At 41.8% G+C, this 23,164-nt stretch overlaps 1 protein-coding gene across 1 annotated transcript in view; it reads right to left on the minus strand.

Moving 5' to 3' along the window:
* Positions 1-23,164, minus strand: part of TPO (thyroid peroxidase) — a 62,251-nt gene that overhangs the window by 11,361 nt on the left and 27,726 nt on the right. Inside the window, exons 8-11 of the mRNA XM_044419157.1 lie at positions 4,791-5,049; positions 3,969-4,139; positions 2,973-3,210; positions 706-914 (exon numbers count right to left, since the gene is read on the minus strand). Of these exons, the coding sequence (XP_044275092.1) occupies positions 706-914; positions 2,973-3,210; positions 3,969-4,139; positions 4,791-5,049 (877 nt within the window). The remainder of the gene's footprint in view (positions 1-705; positions 915-2,972; positions 3,211-3,968; positions 4,140-4,790; positions 5,050-23,164) is intronic.

The following is a 23,164-nucleotide window of genomic DNA, read 5'->3' on the forward strand; positions in this document are numbered from 1 at the left end:
CATAACCCAATTGGCTGGGTTATGCTGGGAGTCCTTAAGCCTTTTTCTGCTTAAATTTGCATAAGATTGTGCTTTTTCAGTCAGATTTAAAGCTAGAATGATGTTTGCTGTTCTCTTAACCTCTAGTGCACCAGCACGATTCTTGATTCTGAGTCAATACTAAGATTTGGTCTCCTGTCAATCTTTTCCCAAAAGTGTGTTTCTTTTCCTGTCACTCAAGTTGCAATTATTCAATTTAATTTAGAATGTGCCTAAATGGTGGCATTTTTACATTTTTAGTGGACTTAATGCCATAGTTAAGATGTAGCACTTGGTTTTAAACCGATCTCATCGCACAGAGTTTCATGAAATGAAAGACGGCTCTTTGGGTTACCTAGCTGTGGGTCAGGCAGTTAGCATGGAAATCATTGCTAAAGATTGCTTTTGAGAAATGTTCCCACTGCTACCTTTACATTTCTCTCATGCAGTGCAGGCAAGAAACACTGCTTGTACCTGAGGGCAATAAAATAAAATAAAATAAAATAAAATAAAATAAAATAAAGACCATTTCCTATCCCTAGCAAAACATTACCATTATCTTCACATTGCTGGCTAAAGGGACAACATTCAGGAGGCAATACTGTTCCCACTTACCTGGGAGTAAGCCCAAGAGACTCAACAGAGCTTACTTCTCAGTAACGATTGCACTGTTAATCTTTGAATTACCTGGTTGGAGAGTTTCCTGCCAAGCTCCTAAATCCATGCTGGGTATATTTGCACAAGACTCAAAATCTTTAGGAAATTTTCCAAGTATGAAGGCATCAGGAGGAGCCTCAGTGAGGCCTGTGTTATCACAGATTAATCTGGATAAAGAATATTTTCCAAGTTCACGTCTTTGCGCTTCGGTAAAAACATTACTGCTTTCCCACCAAAATCTGTATGAAAACAAGACATAAATACACATGCACACACCTTGCAAGTTATTTGTGCAGGTCTCAAACAAACCTAGAACAGCATTCTCTTCAGCTCACAGATTTACAGCGCTGTGTTATTGCCAGGGCACTGACTAAGACTGAGTAGGCAATGCATTACAAGGCGTCTTGAAGACATGTTTGAAAAACATGGGAATGTACAGTGTGCATTGTGCTGAGGAATAATGGTATTTGCTTTTATATGGGCATGTCTTCCCCACATGGTGGATTAGGGGCATCACCATGGGAAAAGATTAATAAATGCAACAAAATACGTTGTTCTATTCAATAGTATTATTTTTATTGGTAATGATGCCATTGATCATTTGTACAACAGATGAGAAAGAAGGGATGGATGGACGCAGGCCAGTGCCAAGGGCAGGCATGGTTGGGCACCTGCTGACTCACTGACAAGAGCTTCCTAAACTTGATTCTTCGCTGCATCATTGCCCCTTGCTCAGGCCCCCTTGCTCAGGCGGTTTGCAAAGGAGGCGCGATGGCTGCCACTGCTAAGTTGCTCACCAGTTTCCTGTTTCTCAAGCGAGTAAGTGGTAGCAGTGATGAGAAAGAGAACTAGCAGCAGCAGCATTTAGTGGCAATGGCATGAGGAGGTAGAGCAACTGAGGGAGGGAGCCCATTGAGCATGTCTTGAAGACCCCCAAAGTCTGGAGCTTGCACTGGGTAGATGTCACGCTACCAGCATGGGTTAGGTTGTGAATCTTTTACAGTTCTGAAAGTAATGAACCAATGTAGGCATATGATACACCAGTATCAAGGGGTGCTACTAAAGAACGAAAATCTGTCCTTGGCAGGTAAAGTAGTATTGAGCTACAGAAACACTTTAAATAATAGCAAAAACTCCTTCAAACCACACTATATCCTGGCAGTTGACCAGCATATGGGAAATGCTGGCTTGGAAGACCTGATGCCAAAATCAATTGTTCATGCCTCAAAAGGTACGTGCATTATGATAGAGATGATAGAGCACATTCATATATAGACACATGAAGCACAACAGCACATACAGTGGCTTTTGGCTAGCAATTAGGTTCTATATAGAAGTACATAAACTGTCACAATGCTTAGTGAGTACTTTTTCATGCAGAGGGCGAGACAGGAATCAAAGCCCAGGTCGCGGATGGCAGTTTTTGTTGCAACAAAGTCCATTTCATTCAATTTGCTGCTGGTGCTTGGAAATGTCTTGCTCCATTCAGCAAGAACTATTTAATTATGTCAAATTTTATAATAAATACTTTATGAAATCTGGATAATTCATCATGGAGAGGTGGCCATTTTTTTGACTGCTCAGCCAGCTAGGATGGATTTTAATGATGACACAGACAAGCATCTGTTAGCAGAACTCTGAACCAACTTGGCACTGGGGCAAGAACTGACCGGCCAGTTTTCTGACCTCTGGGACAGCTGCCTGATTTTTTTTTGCATTAAAAAGCCAGAATGTTGGGTAAAGATTACATTTTGGTAAGCTAAAGCACTCGGAGGTTTTTTCACTGGCTGTGCTAGCTCAGGCTCTGTACTCTACACATGTGCATTGAATAGCCAGGTTGCTCTGTTCAGCCTGAGCTCTCGGTCTCACACGCTGCTGCATGAGAGACCACGGCAAAGAATCTCCATCATTTCCATCCGATCATGAGGATAAGATGCTCCACAGAGGCCAGGAGGGCAGACTGAGTGGCAGCAGACCAAAGTGCCCACTTGGCAATTGCCGTTGTGCAGAGCGCTGCTATGCTCACTTCCTGCCTTCACTCCATTTAAGTCTCAGGTTTTTGTTCTTCAGGTGTGTGCTGGCCCATGACAGCATAAGAGTCCACCCCCGTCATATCACAACACTCAGGCTCCAGAAGCTGGAGGAGATCTGCCCACCCCACCCTGCAGAAGCTGCAAGTGAAAAATAAACACTTCTCCTTGGCCCCACCCAGGGACCAAAGTTTCTATTGGGTAAAAATGAGCAATTCTATTTGGTTGTTCTTTCCCAAGGCAGCTGTAACAAAACAATAAACTTACCGATCACCATCTCTCAGTGCTTTCATTTGCTTTCCAATTATACATGCAAACAATGGTCCTGTTGTAGCATTCGGAAGCAGGCTTTCTACTATACCTCCTAACCAGACATCAATGTTGTTGGGATTCCTGTACAGGTCCATGATTTTTCTGACAACTGTTCTGTTTTCCATCACTGTTATAAAGTCACTTTCAGTCCTTAGTCTTGGCAAGTCACAGAATTCTCGCCAGTCATTGTAACCTATAAATATCGCATTCCCAGTCAGATTCAAACAGTTAGAGATAACTAAAGGAGCTATCCTTTCAGAGCAAGCACTGTCTAATTCTAAAATGCTAGTCCCAGACCTGATTCAAACAAGGATTTTCCCTAGAAACTTTCACCTTAATCTGAAATGTGTGTGGTTGCTGACTGTAGTAACTTAGTGAGTTATTGTTGATTTATTCAATATATTTAAAATTTGCCCAATAACAAAAGTCCTTTGGCCATATTATTTGAAGCTAAAATAACAATAAAAATGCAATACAGGGATAGCAAGAAATTGTGCAGAGCAAGTCAACATCAATTATATGCACAAGCAACCATAATAGCTAATCATTTTAAAAAATACATCTAAAATTTAGATGTAAGAGTCATTGTGTTTTCATTATTACACTTCCTGTTGAAACTTCTTCTGGAACGATGTTTCCACATTTATAATCATTCAGTGCCAAAGGGTTCTGTAATGATCAGGAAAAGCCTGTATGTTTCTGTTTGTGTGTGTGTGTGTGTAGGTAGGTAGGTAGGTAGGTAGGTAGGTAGAATCATACCTTGAATAAGCAGAAGTTCTCATAGAATACAATCTACTTTGCTTAACCTCCAAGGAAAGGTTTACAACATCTGACACCGATCATGCTTCACAACATGGATGAACTATGCATGATGGTCCACCCTAATATGATATCTTAATCTATATAGTAGTATAATATATAGTATAGCTTTTAAAAAAGAATGCAATCGACCTGGAAGCCCATGGTCACGTCCTCGTTGTAAATCTAATGATGCTAAATCCAGTGAACCATTAGTAGATGGCACAAAGAGTTTCTTCGTTAACTCCTCATTCAGCAACTGATCTTGCACCTGTAGCTTTGCAGGTGTTGCCAAAATTCCTCTTAGTAAGGGATCCAAACCACCTTAGAACAGAAAGGAGAGGTAACCGTGGCTTTTGTCATTCTTCATGGTTACAGTCCAGACTTATGCCCAGACATGAGATAACTCTGCACAGACTTATCTTCTAGGTTTCAGAAATGCAGCAATAACTGAACAACTTTAACACCTGTTATTGAATATTGTCAGGCAAATAATAGCAATTCTATGCACAATCTTTTCTATATAAAAGGTATGAATAAGAAAGTGAGCAGACTCCAGGGAAGCAAGTCTTAACTATATCATCAATGTAACACCATGTTTTGCTGTATTTTGTATGCTTTTATACAAACTTTTTTATATCACTTCAACCTCATTAAAAGAATTCAGCAAGTGTCTTAATTGTTTCTTAAAGTTGCACAAACCTGCCTGTGCATGCATTTGTCTGTCTCCTCATTCACCCCGTCCTCCCAAAATTGCAAGCTTTGCTTATTAAGACAGACAAAGTAAATGAAGAGTTTATTTTAATTTCATCTCTTTCTTAAACACTAGCCACAAAGAACAAAATGCTTCAGCACTTGTTCTTTGTATACCGTTCAACTGCCAGAATTTAAACAAAATCCTCCTTGTTTTTACAAAAATTCAATTAGTAACAACTTAGCAGTAATGTAAGAAGATGTAATCACATTAAAAAGTACCTTCTTTAATGAGTCTCCAGGGAGTAAAAAAAACTTCATGCAGTTGAAGATTAGGAAGATTTGGGTCATCCTGATACTGAGTGTTAAGTCTCTTTATTACTGGATGAATTGCAGCATGAGCAAAGCGAAAAGCTGCTGTAGAAAATACATTGGCTACTGTAGGATTTACTGTGGGATTGTAGCCTTTATAAGGACCAACATATTGGTTAAAAGCATCTGGACCAATGATTTTGGGGATATAGTCTCTTAGGGTAATAATCTGAAAAGAATAAAGGAAACCAAAACATTTCACGGACAGCATATACACCAATACAGTAAGCCTTCTATTTCTTTGAATCATTAGTTAAATAAAAGCAACCTTGAGAAATGACGGGCTTATCTATCCATTATTTATTAAAATTTGTGTAAGCCACCTTTCTGGACCAAGACCTGGGCTCCTTAGAAACCAACAGGCACCCTTCTGTTAGAGGATGCCCCAGGATCAGCAACAAGAATACAAACATTCTTCTTTTCAACTAAGTGCATACATCTCACCCATGCCAAGGGGCTTGTGGAGCACAATGAAGCTTTGAGCTATGCCGTGCAGGGGCACCCGAGACAGTCAGGTCATAGCAGAGAGCTCTGGCAAAATCTGATCCACTGAAGAAGGAAATGGTAACCCACTCCAGTATCCTTGCCATGAAAACCCCATGGACAGCACCAAAAGGCAAAAAGATATGAGGACGGAAGATGAGCCCCTCAGGTCGGAAGGTGTCCAATATGCCACTGGGGAAGAGCAGAGGGCTAGTACTAGTAGCACCAGAAATAATGAAGTGACTGGGTCAAAGCCGAAAGGACACTCAGTTGCTGATGTGTCTGGTGGTGAAAGGAGAGTCTGATGCTGTAAAGATCTATACTCCATAGGAACCTGGAATGTAAGATCCATGAATCAAGGCAAGCTGGACGTGGTCAAACAAGAGATGACTAGACTGAACATCGACATCTTAGGAATCAGTGAACTAAAATGGACAGGAATGGGTGAATTTAATTCAGATGACCATCAGGTATACTACTGTGGGCAAGAATCCCTCAAAAGAAATGGAGTAGCCTTCATAGTCAATAAAAGAATAGGAAAAGCAGTACTGGGATACAATCTCCAAAATGACAGAATGATCTCAGTTTGAATCCAAGGCAAACCATTCAACATCACAGTAGTCCAAGTCTATGCCCCAACCGCTGGTGCCGAAGAGGCTGAGGTTGACCAGTTCTATGAAGACCTACAACATCTTCTAGAAATAACACCAAAAAATGATGTCCATGGGGGATTAGAATGCAAAAGTAGGAAGTCAAAAGATAACTGGAATAACAGGCAAGTTTGGCCTTGGGGTACAAAATGAAGCAGGCTGGCAGAATTTTGTCAAGAGAACACACTGGTCATAGCGCTCTTTTCCAACAACCCAAGAGACGACTCTGCACATGGACATCACCAGATGGTCAACACAGAAATCAGATTGACGCGTATGTGCTCTGCAGTCAAAGATGGCATGATAAAGAGCCTCTTGATGCTGGTGAAAGAGGAAAGCGCAAAAGCTGGCTTGAAACTCAACATTAAGAAAACTAAGATCATGGCATCCGGTCCTATCATCTCCTGGCAAATAGATGGCGAAGAAATGGACGTAGTGACAGATTTTATTTTCCTGGGCTCCAAGATCACCGCAGACGGGGACTGCAGCCAAGAAATTAAAAGATGCTTGTTCCTTGGGAGGGAAGCTATGGCAAATCTAGCCAGCATACTACAAATCAGAGACATCACCCTGCCAACAAAAGTGCGTATAGTCAAGACTATGGTTTTCCCAGTTGCAATGTATGGCTGTGAAAGCTGGACCATAAGAAAGGCTGAGCACCAAAGAATTGAGGCCTTTGAATTGAGATACTTGGAGAAGATTCCTGCAAGTGCCTTGGTTTGCAAGATCAAACCAGTCAGTCTTAGAGGAGATCCACCCTGACTGCTCTTTAGAAGGCCTGATACTGAAGATGAAACTCAAATACTTTGGCCACCTAATGAGAAGGAAGGACTCCCTGGAGAAGAGCCTAATGCTGGGAACAATAGATGGCAAAAGAAGAAGGGGACGGCAGAGGATGAGGTGGCTGGACGGAGTCACTGAAGCAGTCGGCGTGAGCTTGAGTGGCCTCCGGGGGATGGTGGAGGACAGGAAGGCCTGGAGGAATGTTGTCCATGGGGTCCTGATGGGTCGGACACGACTTCGCGACTAACATAACATTACATAACATAACATGCTCTTCAGTACTGTTCTTCGCTTGGAGGTAGTTTTGGTGCACTCAGCTTGGATTGGACAAGCGTAGACACATATTTCACTTCCTAAGAGCAAGCACATTTCATACCAAGCAGCATACTTTCAAAGAATCCTCAATGAAATCATCTTAAAAGGTTCAGGATCATACTGTGAAAAGCCTTGAATAGCTGATGGATTTCAGGAAAAATGCTAAAGAATATCTAAGCATTGTAGCTGGGTAAGAAATGGAATAAGGATTAATACTGGCATTATTTTCCTGCTATGGGAAATTGTGACAGTGGCTTCAAAATGTCACATTTAGTTGGGCTCCTACTTTCTAAGCTGGGTGTCAGGGAATAAACCAACCTAGCTAGACTTAGGTAGCTATAACCAACCTAGGTAGATCCTTCGGAAGCCTCAAGGTGTTAGGACAGTTTCAGATGGTTGTTGTTGTTGTTATTATTATTATTATTATTAAAATCTTGAGCCTTACATGTGGTTGATGATGAAATAATATTGTTTATTTCATCATCAAAAGCAGGGCTTTTTTTGTCATAGAACGCACTGGAACAGCGTTCCGGCACCTTTTTTTCCAATGGATTTTATGAAGTGATTTTGAATCGTAGCAGATCAGCAGCAAACATCATTAACATAGTGCCTGCAGGCTGCTTTTGTGTCTGCTGTCTGCTAGTGAGATAGTGAGGGTGCTGCTCTCGGCTTGGGAAGCTGCTCCGCTGCTTGGCTTGGGATTGGTGTGTGCGGTTGCGCGCTTACTTCCAGCGATGTGAGTTCCGGCCAGAGACGTGAGTTTACAAAAAAAGCACTGTTTATGAGTAATGCTGTTGGGTAGAGAAAAGAAGTATCCTTGTCCTTCCATGCTCTTTCATGGCATGCTAATATAAAGGTTTACATTATTGACCTATTAAGATATCTGAATTCACATTGGCCTCAAGGTAAGGGCTTAAATCAGGGGTCCTCAAACTTTTTCACCAGGGGACCAGTTGAAAGGTGCTGGTGCTGGGCATGGGCCGGAAAGGTGGTGCTGCCGGTGCGCGTGGGCTGGCGAGGGGGTGGGGGCAGTGGTGGTGCGTGCGGGTGCATGCGCTGAGGCGAGGCATGGGCAGGAGCGGGCATGCGCCGGGAGGCGGGCGCACGAGGCAGTGGCTTGCTCACTTGGAGATCATTTTCTCTGAGCGAGCAACCGCTGCCTCCCTGCGCACGGGGCAAGGTGGGCGGCGGTGGGTGTGCACATGCGCGTGGTGGGATCTGGCCCGCGGGCCATAGTTTGAGGACCCATTACTTAAAGGAACAGGGTGGGCAGACTTCAGGCTTGTCAGATCAACTCTGAAGATCCACTAAACATAACCAAATGCTAAGCACACTCAAACATAGAATTCAAGACTATGAACTTAACTCTTTGTTCTTTCATTAAAAAGTCCCCTCTTGGTGATTCTAAGCCTGTCCTTCCCAACCTGGTGTTCTCCAGATGTTCTGAACTACAATTCCAAGCTTCCTGATGCTGGCTCTAGCTGATGGGAGTTCCAGTCAACTGCTTTTGGAGGGCATCAGGATAGGGAAGGCTGGAACATAACCTCAGTGAAAGCCGAAAAGAGCTCATTGCTGGAATGAAAGGCCAAACTGCCTCTTCCTCAGAATCAGTGCTCCTAAACATTGTCGAAAGTTCTGCACAGTTCTTAAGCTGTGGCAGATGGGTGAGTGAGTAAAATCTAGGGTAGCACTGCAGAACTTAGTCTTTTGGATGACAGCGTGTTCCAGCGCCTTTCTAATATATGCCTGTTTGCAAATACAGCAGTGGACTCAATTGCCATGTTTAAGCAAGCACCTTAATGCCAAGGGAACACAGCCTCAGGACCAGGACAAATCAGGCCCAAGGGGATTCCTTATGTGGCCACAGCCCTTTCATGATGACCAAGCATTTGGTGGTTTCCTAGGTCTCATATAGTTTTCCTCCCATTCTAAAAGAATGCAATGATTCTCCGCGGTCTTAGTTAAGGACAGTAAGAGTTTTAAGCTAAAACATGCTAGTATTTTTGTCCCCACTGCTTTTGTCTTGGTCTTGTCTTGTCTTTGTCACTTACTTTGACAAACTACTCCATAACTGAATTCTGCCTTCAGACTGAAAGAAGTTCAGTGTCCCTGCCTTAGCATCTTAAGTCCAGTTTTGAGAAGATAAATCTAGCAGATGTGTAAGGAACTGAAATGAGATGCTTCAGTACATAGTTAGTAGATCTAATTCACTGTGTAGACTACACATGATGTATGTAAAGAGGTATGTGAACTCCAGGTATATGCAAAATACCTCACTCTCTGCCAGTAATGCAACTATTTTTAAAATATAAATTTTAAGAATAAATAAAGCAGACTGGTCCCAAACCGAACTTTCTACATTTGTTTTCTCTTAAAGACTATAAACAGGTCAGAAGACCAGATGAACCATATCATTATTTATTTATTTATTTATTAAAACATTTTTATGCTGCCCCATTCGCCGAAGCCTCATAGATTTAATGCACTAGTTTGCCACTCCTCAAAGTCAGGGAGTGCCATGAAAATTATGTACATGGAACCTCTTTTTGCATGGATGCTCATGTGTGCACATGCTTTTATGCTCTGTATTAACTAACAAGAAAACCCATGGCAGGTACATCAACTCCTACTTATCCCTCAACATTCTCCCTGTAAAGAAATCCAGGGATGAGCCAGTCACCCCTTTTGTATTAACCAAGGTAAAAATTGTGTCTGGGAAAACAGAACTCAGGACCATCCCGCTCTTTCAGAAGTCTACAGATGCCTGGACACACAAGCCTTCCTCTCGCTTGCCTGCCTTGCTTTTCAGACATACCACTAGCACTTCCCTTTCTTGCTCAGCCCTTCCTCCTTTCATCCCCCAAGCTTGTGATACCTGCTTTTGCCCTCCTGGATATTCACCCTCCCTTTTGGATCACAGAATTCTAAATACAGATGTTCCCAGATCTGCTTCTTTAATCCCATTTCCTGCATTTTCTCCAGGAAATATTCAATATTTTTGCAATATTCCCATCCTATCAGTTTTGTCAAAGATGAAGGTAACCTCATAACCACTCCTTTCTTCTGCCCATGGAAAAGTGTCACAATTAACCAGTTCACTGTAGTTGTGCTATTCTTTCAATAACAACTCTCTGAGCTTTCTCCATTGTTCTCGAAGTATGGAATGAAAGGATTCTTCTACCCAAGCTAACTAATCTCTTACCCACAGTTTGCTGCTTTGTATTGGTCAGCATGTTGGCATGACCAGGTTGTCATTTGGTGGAATAGTGCTAGGGTCAATACAGGGAGAGCTTTCCCCTGGCACACCTTTTGGAGCTATTTATATTTGGGAAAGACTTAATCCCTGAACATGAAGTAGAGCACCTACAAGTTTGTTTTCACAGCCAATTTCCAAAAAGGGGCCTTGCATCCTTACATGGGATTGCATTACCAGCCAATTCACCACTCTTTATCTGTCCCTTTGCCTCCTAATTCAAAGCTGAGGCTCCTTTATAAAATCTTTGATGTGTTTTATTTTAGGAAAAAGCAGAGTGATGGACCAATTCACCATCAGCAAGGCAGCCTGAACTTACAACAGCATTATAGAAACTCCATTTAGGCATCTTGTTCTCAATTCCATTATGTCACCTGCTTTTTGGCAGGAAGGTTCATTCCTGTATGTAAAATTGGCCAGATTTTAAGATAACTTGTTCACAAAATCGATTTGATAAACCCATTTATACCTATCAACAGACAATTTATACTCACCTAAAACCATAGAGTTTGTTATAGAAATGCTGATAAGTGTTCCATGGCAAATGCTTTTATAATGTAATAGACTTATTGAAGCATATAGAAAAAGCTTATAAGTAACACTGATCAAAAGAGAGGAAATGATATATTGCAATGGATAAAATGAAAACTGCATTGAAGATTTAAGATTACATTGGACTTAATAAAGCATAATGGGATGAATATGAAGTATAGAGAACTAATAAAATACATGATAGGTTTGATATAATATGCAATAAACTGAACGGGCAAAGACACTATGCATTTTGATATAATGTGTATTGAAAAATCTGGCAGGGACAAAATAGTTTCATCAGATAATGTGTTTCATTCTTTCTTACTTTGGGGTGGGATGGGGAGGGGAACAGATACACCGAAAAGGCAAGTTCTGACAAACTACAGGCTGTAGTCCTCTCTTAGCTGGCAATATTCATTCCAAAGAGGCTGAGCTTGGCTTCTTTGCCTCATTACTTTCAGCTTTCAGTCATGCTCTTTGTAAATTAACCATGCTGAGGCAGCAAAGTCTGAAATATGATAGATGGCTAAAGGGCTATGCATTTCACTGTATGGCTCAGTTTCCCAACACAGTTCCCGCCAGATCATTAGTTCTGCTTGAAAGAGGAACATGGGTTCCATTTGGGCTCATTTACTGGGAGGCTTCAAACACCACATGGTTGGGCATGGCCGGTACACACCTCTGCCCCTCAGATAACGATTTTCCAAATGCATCCAATTTCCTAGCTTCATGCCTACTGGCAAATTTTGGCATCCAGGGTATGTCCCCAATTGTATACCCAAGCTTTCCCCAAGACCTCACAAACGTAATTTTCTTTTTTGTTTCCGTGAGTTTTGCATTTATTTTGTTTGTTGCCTGAGAGATAAATAGAACATCACCCATTGTGGGAAATGACCTGGGGCAACTGGAAAAGGGTTTTAAACCTTTAATAGTAGCTCCATCCCCACTTAGCCATTCAGCAGCAGTACAGTTATAGTATTTGGCTTTTCTCCTACCACCTCGTATGCATACCCAATCACTCCAGTTCAAAATAACTCCACATTATTTTAATGACTATCAATGCATTATATGCATTTGTAGGCTGATTTTAAGCCTTGCCTAAGTTAGACCCTGCACCTGCATCAATAGCTATTATAGCTACAGGATGGGGAGACTTCAGGCTTGTCGGATCAACTGTTTTTTGCCTACAATCTGAATATCCACTAACCACAACCAGACACTAAGCACACTCACATATAGAATTCAAGACTATAAACTCAGCCCCCTGCCATTTCATTAAAACGTCCCCTCTTGGTGATTCTAAGCCTGCCTTTCTCAACCTGGTGCTCTCCAGATGTTTTGAACCACATGTCCCAGTATCCTGATGATGGCTGTAGTTCCAGGCAACTACTTTTGGAGGGCATCAGGATAGGGAAGGCTGGGACATAACCTCAGTGATAGCCCAAAAGAGCTCATTGCTTGAATGAAATTGTCCCTTCCTCAGAACCAGTCTCATTGTGCCATGCCTGCCTTTATCTGGTTCCCCAGGATCTTGAAGCATGCCTTTTTGGCCTGCTGTTTGGCAGGTCATCCCCCATAAAGCCCTCAAAAAAACTCTCAAGTAACCTGTGATAGGTCTCTTCCTCCAAAAGCTTGTTCACAATGTTTATCTTTTCTCTTGTTCATAACCAAGCAAACTGAAGTAACAAGATTTAATAATGAGTTAAGCTGCTGTTTACTGAATATTTCTAGTCAATTCTATTGTTATTTTAAAAGCAGAATTCCAATAAATCTGGAGCCAACTGATGTCTTTCAGTGGCTGCCACTTGCCTACACCTCTTGAAATGTTTCTCCACAATTTGGAATAGGGCCTCATGTACTAATGAAACTATTGGGACAGCAACAGATTGAATGCATGGATCCACTGGCCTGATCTGGCTGTATCTTTAAATTAGGTGTCAATATTTGCCATTAAGTTCCTAAGAGTCTCTTCCAATGATGAAAGAGAGCCCGGGTTTAGAGGGCCAAAATGCCAGAACTCTTTAATTAGCAGAGATGATGATGAAGTAATCTGCTGTCCCTGCCAGACTTCCCTTTCCTATGAGTTTAGTTGCCACCTTCACAGTAGCAGGGAGAGAAATATATTTTCTCAGTTTCAGGACAAAATGAGCAAAAGCTTTTCCATAATATGGCTGCTAAAAGCTTGATATTGTAAGAATAGCTTTAGACTTAAGGTAGTCACGTGTTACAGGTCTTGCTTCCCAGGTAGGTACACCTTAGAAATGCTGAAGGGCCTGTCCTTTGGAGGCACACTCTTAGACATGTTAATTGTTTACCTGTCCTGAAGGTTCTTCACATTGTGTTGTCTTAATCACTACTGTTGTATTCTAAGGTGCCTCGACTCTGTATGGGATCTCCCACCTGATTCTCTGCCCCTCCTCCAGACGGCGTGGGTAAGTTAGATAAGCATCTGGTACAGACTCCATCATGGTAGTCCATGCCACATGTTATTTCCTGTATGTCTGAATAAACTGTAAATGGTCTTTTGACTGTATTCCCCCAGTGGACCCTCTAAGGGTGGTTTTTTTCACTCTTGTCACCAGCAACAGTATCGGTCCAGTTTGCAGGGTGGTAGGACACAGCTGGCCAGCCGGCATTAAGCTTGGGCATGCTGGTCAGGTCTTCAAGTGTTATCATGTAATTGGAGCCTCCACGTGGTCAGGGATTAAGAGGAATCCCACTCCAAACCTCAGACAGCTCACACTCCCAGGTAAGCACAGAAACCACCCAAATTCAAAAGTGCCAATCAGCACATGTGGCAGGAATTTCAAGCAACTGTGATCATTAGGCAGGGGTATAAAAGGGCACTCCACCAAGCTTTCTGGGTTGATTGCCCTTTTGCTGTGATTGAACTTTATTCTCGAGAATAAAAATACTGGGTTTTTTCTCATTCCTGTCATGTTTAAATGGGCGAAGAGTGCCAGGGTCGGACCCACTGGGTCCTTCCAGGTGATTGATAAGCCACAGTGGCTTGTTAACTATGCAGCTGCATCAGTACTTTCAGCAGTGCAGCTTAGCACATTATCATGGGTAGCAAGCCACCCAGAACCATCCAACAGCCAACGGGTTCTGGGCAGCCATGCAGCACAGCACCTTTAGTAGTATGTTTTTATTTAAATAAAAAATTTCAACTTAAAAAAAATTTCAACCTGGCTGGGTTTGGACAACACTACAAGCTGCACTGTCCATGGTAATTATGCTAATCCTACTGGCATGTGATGGGAATACATGGTTCCAATTGTGTAGACTGAGCCAGTGTTGTGAGCTAACAGGGTTGTGATGCCTGGTCCTGAATGGGCAATGAAGACCCATTAGAATTACAAAATTCCTGCTTCTAGTGCAGAGAAAAGGGTTAAATCTGGCTTTTTGACTTGGAGAGAAAATGTTTCTCTCTGGGGCCGGGAAGAGAAACTCCTGGAAAAAGTGAGCTGGTAGTCTTAGATTGTTTGGAGATCGGTTGTGTCCCTGCCTGTCCATTACTTGTGCAATTTCAGGTCTCTCCAGTCAAAACACTGCACTGCCCTGTGCCAGCTCTCTGTTGTATGACTGTCAGATAATCCTAATAAATTGGGTCTCATACTATATCTTCTTGCGCGCGCGCGCGCGCGTGTGTGTGTGTGAGAGAGAGAGAGAGAGAGAGAGAGAGAGAGAGAGAGAGAGAGAGAGAGAAGGAAAGAGAAAGTATATCTATCTATCTATCTATCCACAGACACAACAATAGATCTACATAGCTGCGTGTATTTTTGGACTCTCCTTAAAGGCTTGACTATCAGGACTGTTACAGTGAATGCCTGTAACATTTCCTACTCCAGCCTTGGTCCTTTCAGTGCTAAACACAATTTAAGTCTCTTTTTGCATTACTACCAACAGGGAAAGAAAATCCTTATTCAACCAGACTGTGTTGCAAAGAAAGAAAGAAAGAAAGAAAGAAAGAAAGAAAGAAAGAAAGAAAGAAAGACACATCTTTCACCTTTACAATACAATTTTGACCTGAACTGAGCAGATCCATTGAATAGAAAGCCAATGGAATGGCCTGGAATATAAATTGAATGTCCCCTGCAAGGGGGGAGCCTCCCCTTCCATATGACCACCAGTGCAAGTGCCTTAGAAATGTAAAGATGTTGGGACTGGAAGAGCAAACTGTGTTGCACTTTTCGTTTCTGAACTAAATGAGAACCAGAAAGAAGTTAAGATTGTATCTTTCGTAGATGAAAATGTGTAAACAGAAGACAGCCCCTGAGCTCTCTGCAGCCAAAACAAAAGACCAAAATGTCAGGACCAGCACACTGCTCAAGCGGGCGAGGTGGAGGCTTCCTCCACATGATGCTCCTGCGAGGCGTCCCTCCACCTTTTCAGTGCTGGCTGAGCCTCAGGAGCAGCAACAGTGCTTAGTGGACAGTATGGTTTTTATTTTAAAATTCTACATGAAAATTGACTGGGATTTTTAAAACCAATGTTACAGCATTTGGATTTATCTCTGTTTAGTCCACTCAATGTATAAATGTAAGCAGGCCTCTTTTTCAATCAGTGAGCCAACTCCATGAGCCCAGAAAAGAGGACAAAAGAAGGATGCTAGATGTAGATTCAAGTTTATGTAATTGAAATCAAACCAGAATACCTGTCATCATATTGGAGAAGACTGTGAGCAGGGTAGCTCCTGCTTGTTCAGTCTAGTGACCAGATGGGCCATGTTGAGGCCCTGGATGCTCTCTCTTCTTATAGTGCTTCTTTTTAAAAGTCTTTAATCAAGAGTTGGACTGGACAACCTTCAAACAGAGGACTGTCCTCTGTAAAGTAGGCCATGTGACCACGTTACTCAGTGTCTCAGCTTCCATCTGTTCCGTCAATAGTGACCAAGCTGGCAAGGACAGCCACCAAGGACAAGGATGCTGGACAGACCGAACTAAGTAGCACCTGCTACTAAAATTAGAGAAAGGAACCCTAATGCATTCTTTGGGTTACAGAACCCTTGCATATGAAGAAGCCAAGGTGCCTTGTTTCCTAATACAACAAGGCCAATATTCTGTCCCTTATTAAGCAATAAGACCAAGAACCCTGAGTTCCTCTGAGGTATTTCAGCCTGCACCAAATACTCCTGTCCATTATGTGATTTCTCTTTTAGGGAGTGCCTGTGACATCTCCACCTCTTGTGCTCCTCTAGAACAAAACTTCTTTCAGCAGACACCCTCTTCGTTTCTTAATGTTATAACTGCTTTTGCACCCATTGATGAAATGCATTTCTGGGAAAGTGATCTTTCTGGCATTAATGCTGCCTCCTCTCTTGAAGTTCCCAGCTGGATGCCCATCTTTGCATTTCAACCCCATTATCTCTGTCCAATGCACTTGCTGTGGACTGGGAATGCTGGTCTCGTTGATTTTCTGGATTTACCCTAGCACTAAGTCAGAGATGTTGAATCTCTTTTAGTCTGAGGGCTGAATTTCCTTTTAGATAAATTTTCAGGGGATGCATTCCAGGGGTGGAAAGAGCTGGAGGCAAAAAAAAGCATATTTTGTCTTAAAGCTCTGGGAACTCTTGAGATTCTGTATCCCTACAATATGGATTCTGCTTGCCCAACTTCACTTTGCTTATCACAGCAGATAAATGATGAAGTAAAGCATCTCCTTCTTGCTCCCTGTCCCTGTATCTGCAACTGTATCACTGCCCATGCCATATTTATATTATTTATTACAAGTTCTATACGGGACCTGTTGAGAAGAAGCCTGAAAGATGCTGCTGTTCTTCCACTCTCCCTTCTTTCTGGGATTACTTTCAATAGATTGGTTGTGGTTTTGCACCATTTGGTTTTAATAAAAACTATGTTTCTGGCTTAGATGCCAACCTCTCAGCTTTGCTTCCCTTCATTGGGAACCTTCTGGTAATGCTCCACCAACTAGACGAAGTTGCCCATGCTGTTCTCTCAGTAATTTGGCGAACTGCAATAGTTTCTGGGCCAAGACTGGTAGCAGCCAGTCCTCCAGTAGGAGTAGAGCCAGGAGCCTCAATGAAAAAGGACCAGACAAAATTTCTGGATCATCAGTGGTACTGTGGTGCTGGGGCTCGCAGAGTCAAAGCAACATGGCTTTTTAATTAGCAAGGACATTTATATTATTTGAAGTCTTCACTGTTGGCTCTCAGCTTAGTTGCAATCCTCCCATCTGGTGAAGAAAAGGATTGTGAGCATTACCAGTATTGCAAGGAGCCAGGAGTCAAGGGGGTCTTGGTCTTGAATGGGCAATTAAGACCCATTAGCTTTACAAAAGATCTGCTGATGAAGGTACAAACTTCTGCAACTGGCTTCTTTACTTGGAGATAAAATATTCCTCTGATTACTAAGAAAAAGAACAATTGGAACAATCTTGAGCTGACTGTCTTATGCTGATTGGAAACATGTTGCTTCTTCATCTTTCCCTTTCTTGCACAGTCTCAGGTCTCTGTAGTCAAAGTCCTACTCTACACTGCCTTTCACCAGATCACTAATTATCAGCAGATCTTAATAAATGGCATATTATACACAGCTTTGCACACTCTGTGTGTGTGTGTGTGCATGCGTGCATGCATGCACATGTAAGCTGTCTTGAGTACCACCCTGAATGCCATTTTTTGGTAGAAGTTTGGGCACAAAGAAGATAAAATGAAATAACAAACACACACATCAACAGAGCTGCCTGCGTGGCTGGCTTTCCTTGGGCGCATGGTTAAAGAAAGTGCCATGATAAGCACTTGCACTTAAAAATCTACCCCTACACCACTGCCAATCATGCATGGTTCCTGAGAGACTTACTCTCCAAACTTGAGGAAGAGGTCCAGGTCCAGGTATCTCTAGAGATGCATCCTGGATGTCAGGAGCAAACCTAGGTGGCACACTTCCTGAAGGAATGACATGCTATCTCTCTATTTCTCAGATTTTTGTTTAATGCATTTAGGATCATCAGTCATCAGCATGGGAAATACATAAGTGGACATGCTCCTAAGAGACCTGAACACATACTATCCTTACAGTTTAAGTTCCTCATCTCAAATTATTTATATTATCTACGTCCTTCATGAGATTTTAATGGATGGGATAATAGCCTTGCTTTATAAATCCCTTGTTAGCAGTATTTTCCCAAAGGACAGAAATAAATATTGTTTCATTACTCTGCCATCTCTGCAAAGCATATATATATATATATATATATATTTGTTTAACAATTTGATTAACGTTTACTTCTACAACTTTTCCACAAGTATATAAAAATCTGCTAAGGTATCTAACTCATTCTTTTCCCCTTTTGCTTTTTACATTTTCAGTTTCCTGAGAGACTTTTTTCCAAGGTCGTACTTGCTTGGAAAGAATTTTTAGAGTGGAAATGCTTGGGCAAGCTCAACTCTAGAGGCTGCAGATGCTTTAGCTGTAATATTCTATAATCTAAGTGGCCAAGTGTTGCATATATAGATGGAATATGTGTCCCTGAACTGACTAGATGCACTCCAAATCATTTCTAATGTGCCACAGGCAGATCTCATTAATCTGTGATACTCAGACAGATGATGGGTAGCCCAGAGTCATACACAGAAAATGCCTTTTGGAAATTATTTTGTCTAAGGGCATGAAATGTCTGATTCGAAGCCACTCACATTTGACTGCCCAGAAGCCTGGTATGCATGTTTTCCCCACTCCTTCCAGACTTGTTCTCTGCTAACTAGTGCCAAAAAGCCGTTCTGAGCCTCACCAAGCAATTATTATAAAGTAAACAGCACATTTTAGACAGAGAGACTTGCATAGTGTATATGAGGAGGCTAAGGAAGATAAATGCTCAGTCTGGTTAAGAGACCTTTATTAAGATTAAATGAAGTATGCATTTTAAAGGTATCCTAGCTACCAATAAAAGAAAGAATAAAAGGGAGAAAATACACAGAAATGTATGCTGCCTCACAAAGAGAATAATTTAGGTTAAGAGATCACGCAGAAAATATTTTCACTGGAGCTGTATCTTCCTTAAGGGTTGCATTCCACTTTAGGACAATGGCTATATTCTGCATCTGTGGACATGAACAGGAGATATGCACTATTTGCATTAGGGGACATGAACCAGGGTTCAAAAATATGACCTTAGGTCCCCTTGGAAAATAGAAGCTGGTGCTTGGGAAGACACAAATGCCTGCCTGATGTCCTTGCGTGCCATGATTGGATGAGGCAACTTGATACTGAACATCTCCTTTGCACCAATAACTCTTAGCAAAGGGAGCCAATAGATCTGTCCCATTTTTTTCAAAATGTCTTTTGCCCCTTGGTGTTGTTTCCTTCTCATGATGCTGTAGCCATGGGAATCTACAAGCTGTATGAAACTGCATTCATACAATTCAATCACTACTTTACTTTTATTGACCTCTTCCTGTACCCACTATGCAGAAGGCCTCGTCTATAAATACCCCAAAATGAATTGTTAGAGTGAGGTGACGGAATGGACTACTGCTTCAGACTTGAAAGTACAAGCCACATAGGCAAATGTTCCCCTCTATAAGAAAAGCAATTCATCTGTGGAAGTAAGGAAAACCTGTAACAACTAGAATTGAGCTGAGCTAGAGCCTTTTTCTCTAAAATGCTGGGGAGGGGAGTTATTTGCAAGGAGCTTTCCATGTAGATTCCAAATGAAACAGCAGATGTTTTGGACCACTGATTCCCATCAGTCTCAGCTACCATGGCATAAGTCACATGGGGAGCTGCAATCCAGCAATGTCTTGGAAGGCTACAGGTTCCCCACCCTTGAAGCCAATATATGTCTTCCTTGCAGTTTGAAGTCCTCTCTGCTAGTGAATTAAGATTGAGATTATCTGTCCTGTCCTTCCCCTGAATCAGCTTCATGCTGGTCATTCAAGCTACATGCAGGATTCAGCACATAGCTAAACTATGGAATTCACTTCCACCAACCATAGAGGTGGACACCATTCTAGATGACTTTAGAAGATTGGATTAAATTGTGGAGGGTAAAACTATGAATAGCTACTAGTCTGGAGGGCTCTACACTGCCTCCAGTGGACAGCAGGCCTATGCTGTGGGGGAACGTGGGTGGGTGCAGTTGCACTCCTGTCCTGCTTGTGGACTTTCCATGGGTAGCTGCTTGGCCATGGTGTGAATGGAAGGCTGGGCTAGTTATCTGAACCAGTATGAGCATTCCTTTGTTCTTCTGTACCACCTTGTTCTGATACCTGTGTAGACCAGGCCAAAACAACCCTGCAGTTTCTCTATAGGATTGTTTCCTGCCCCGCTTGATTTGGAAATGTCACCTAGGACAAGTCTAAATATAGGTATCATATTTCTTTTGAAGAATTGTAGCAGCAATCCACCTGAGCAATGAATTAATTCAATTGGATCAATATGGGTAAGCACCCATAACAATGTACTATGAAAAACATACAAAAGACTATTGGTATGTGCTCCCCAGAGAGGTTCGCCTGGCACCAATGTTATATTGCTTTCGGCACCAGGTAAAAAGCTTTTTATTCACCCAGCATTTTAATACTTAAATATTTTAACTAAGTTTTAATGGTCATGCTCAGTCACATTTTATTATGCTTGCTATGTTATTGTATTTGTCATGTTTATTCATCGTTAGGTTTTATTTATGTTGTAAGCCATCCTTGGACGTTAAGGATGGGGTAAAAGTATTGTAAATAAATAAATATTGAATCTCATATTTTTGCTGGGGTTAATGGCTAACTACAAATCAGGAAAGGTGGGAATTGTAGCTGACCTGGCCATCACAGAACTCCTAGTGAAATACACAGAAATTCATCCCATCCACTGACTGAGGAACAAGAAATATGCAAACATTGCTGAAAAGGGAAAAAATGGACCTATTAACATTCTGGTTTGCTAATTAAAATATATTGCACATTTTTGCGTTAAATAACTCTGTGTAGTAATGATATCAATATATAACGAAATATTATCAAGAATTGAATACTGTGGCCAACATGGAAAATTTTATTTGAGAATCAATTTGCCCTTTATTGATTTACTGAGTCACACTTGTTCTACTTCGAATATACCCACTGGGATGAATGGATCTTAAATTAGGATAATCTTGGATACTGCATGTATATGCAGGTCAGAAACGTGCAAGTTTCTTTGTAGCCTTGATAGATGTAAGATGCATGTGTTAAATGGCAGTCTATAATAAGAACGGAAAGATGTCAGGCGCATGAGATTGACTTTGATTTTAACTAGACCGCTAATGTCCATCAACCAATGACTATAAATGAAACCTAGTTAGGACTGATTCACATGATCACCACTTTGAACAATTTGACAATTTGAATGTGTATGGTTTGTCATATTGTTAGGATACCTGAGAGTTATTTAACCCTTGAATAAGCCACAGTGCACAAGTTCTGATGCCATGGCAAGCTGTGTCCAGACAGTGATCAAATTGCACCCAGAACATACTAGATATGTGCTGTGGTTTAAACAACTTGTCATGATTTGTTTAAGCCAAAGTGAACATGGGAACCAGGTCAAAGCATTAAAGCATTTTTAATTGAGGAATTTGTTCTAACTACTGAAACTGAATGGAGCCCCCAGTCCTCCCACACAAAAATCCACTTCTGTTACCCCAAGCTTTCTTGCATTAGCAGTACAATTAGGGGTGGCAGTTAGGTTGTGGAGTCATTTACATGATACTATTGTTAAAGAATCTGAAGCCAGAAAGTCTTGCTAATCTGCTGGATCTTCTACCAGGAGATCCAGAATTACCTTCTATCAGCCCCTGCTCTAAAGCATAAAAAACATCCTTTGCATGTTACTCAAATTTCAGGCACATATGGGCACCTGGAAAGGAAAAAAACAGGATTCCTCTATATAAAGGCAGTGAAAATGTTGTGTATGTGGATCATGCTCCATGTAATCAATTGTTGTGCTTTTCCCTATTTTATTTCCCAGAAGAGTTTCTTTCATGTAGTTAAAGCCCTCTACAGGGAGAGAGTTTGTGCATCATTAATCTCAAAAGTATTTTAAGGAGGGTAGTTATTTGCGTACAAAATGCAATTTAGCAAACTGTGCCCAAAAAGAACAGTGCAGTGAAACTACAAAGAGATATTTACCAAAATAAAATGCATGCAATGGCTGAATGAGAAAATAGGAAATGCCAGGGGAATAATGGAAAATGAAAATCTAGACTCGAGCTATGAACATTTTTGGCTTCAAATGGTCAGAAACCATTATGCTAAATGCATAAAGGGGGAATGGTTTCAGGTTGCATGGATACAGCTTCTGTGCAATCAGGTTGTATATGCACGGATACTTTAAGCCCAGTGCTCATGAGTTCATGGAGGCTGGGACAGGTGCAATCTTGTTTCCAACCTTATATGCAGACTGCATAGTTTGAAAAGGACAAGTGAATGCTAAAAATCAAGCTGATTCAGGACAGGAAAAGTTGTACCAAAATCTGACATAGAGAATAGATGTCTGGATCCAAATTTAGTTATACTTGGAGCAGACGCATTGAAATCAGTGGAACTTAAATTAGTCATGACTTACTTCTCCCATTGATTTCAGTGGGCCCAGACCTAGTCCTGATTCAGTCAAGAGTCTCCTGCTGAAAATTAGTGATATCATGAGTCATTCTTTAAAATCTGGTAAGATTAATACAAATTGTAAGTCCTTGCATGTAAAGTGCATGCTCACTGAGGACAGGTAAACCACATGGTACCTCCATGTACCAGTGTGCTCCTGATGCCTCTTTCCTAATGCCTGCTAAGGTACTCTAGCCCTCTCTTAACACATTCCCTATCTGACAACTGGGATTGCTGAGAAATAGGTGCTGAGAACTGTGGTTTCCAAGGAGTTGTTTTGTATGCTGATGCTGAGACTCCACCACTCCTCCAACTCAGTCTTTTCGGCAGGTTACTGTTCCTTTGCTCTACTTCTCACAGCAGCCATTTCAAGATGGTGCTCAGTTCCTTCAGTTGCCTGATATGTCCGTGGCCAAAAAGGGTTGCTTGCCCCTGTCGCCCAGGGAAGGAGTGGGATATGACCCGCCTCTTGGCCTTGGCCCCAGCCTCTTGACCTCATATACACGTTGTTTCATTTAGCATTCACTGATCACATCTGCATGCTCCGCACATAGCCAACTGAGCACCTGTGAGTTGAGGGCTGGGACAGGCAGCGCAACCACTGCTGCTCCCTTCAAGCCACAGGCCTGGTTACCTGAAAAAAGTTGTACTACTGAAAGGAAAAGGTGAGATG

Source organism: Varanus komodoensis, unplaced genomic scaffold (genome assembly GCF_004798865.1).
Source record: "Varanus komodoensis strain SLA01 unplaced genomic scaffold, ASM479886v1 scaffold10, whole genome shotgun sequence".
Taxonomy (NCBI): domain Eukaryota; kingdom Metazoa; phylum Chordata; class Lepidosauria; order Squamata; family Varanidae; genus Varanus; species Varanus komodoensis.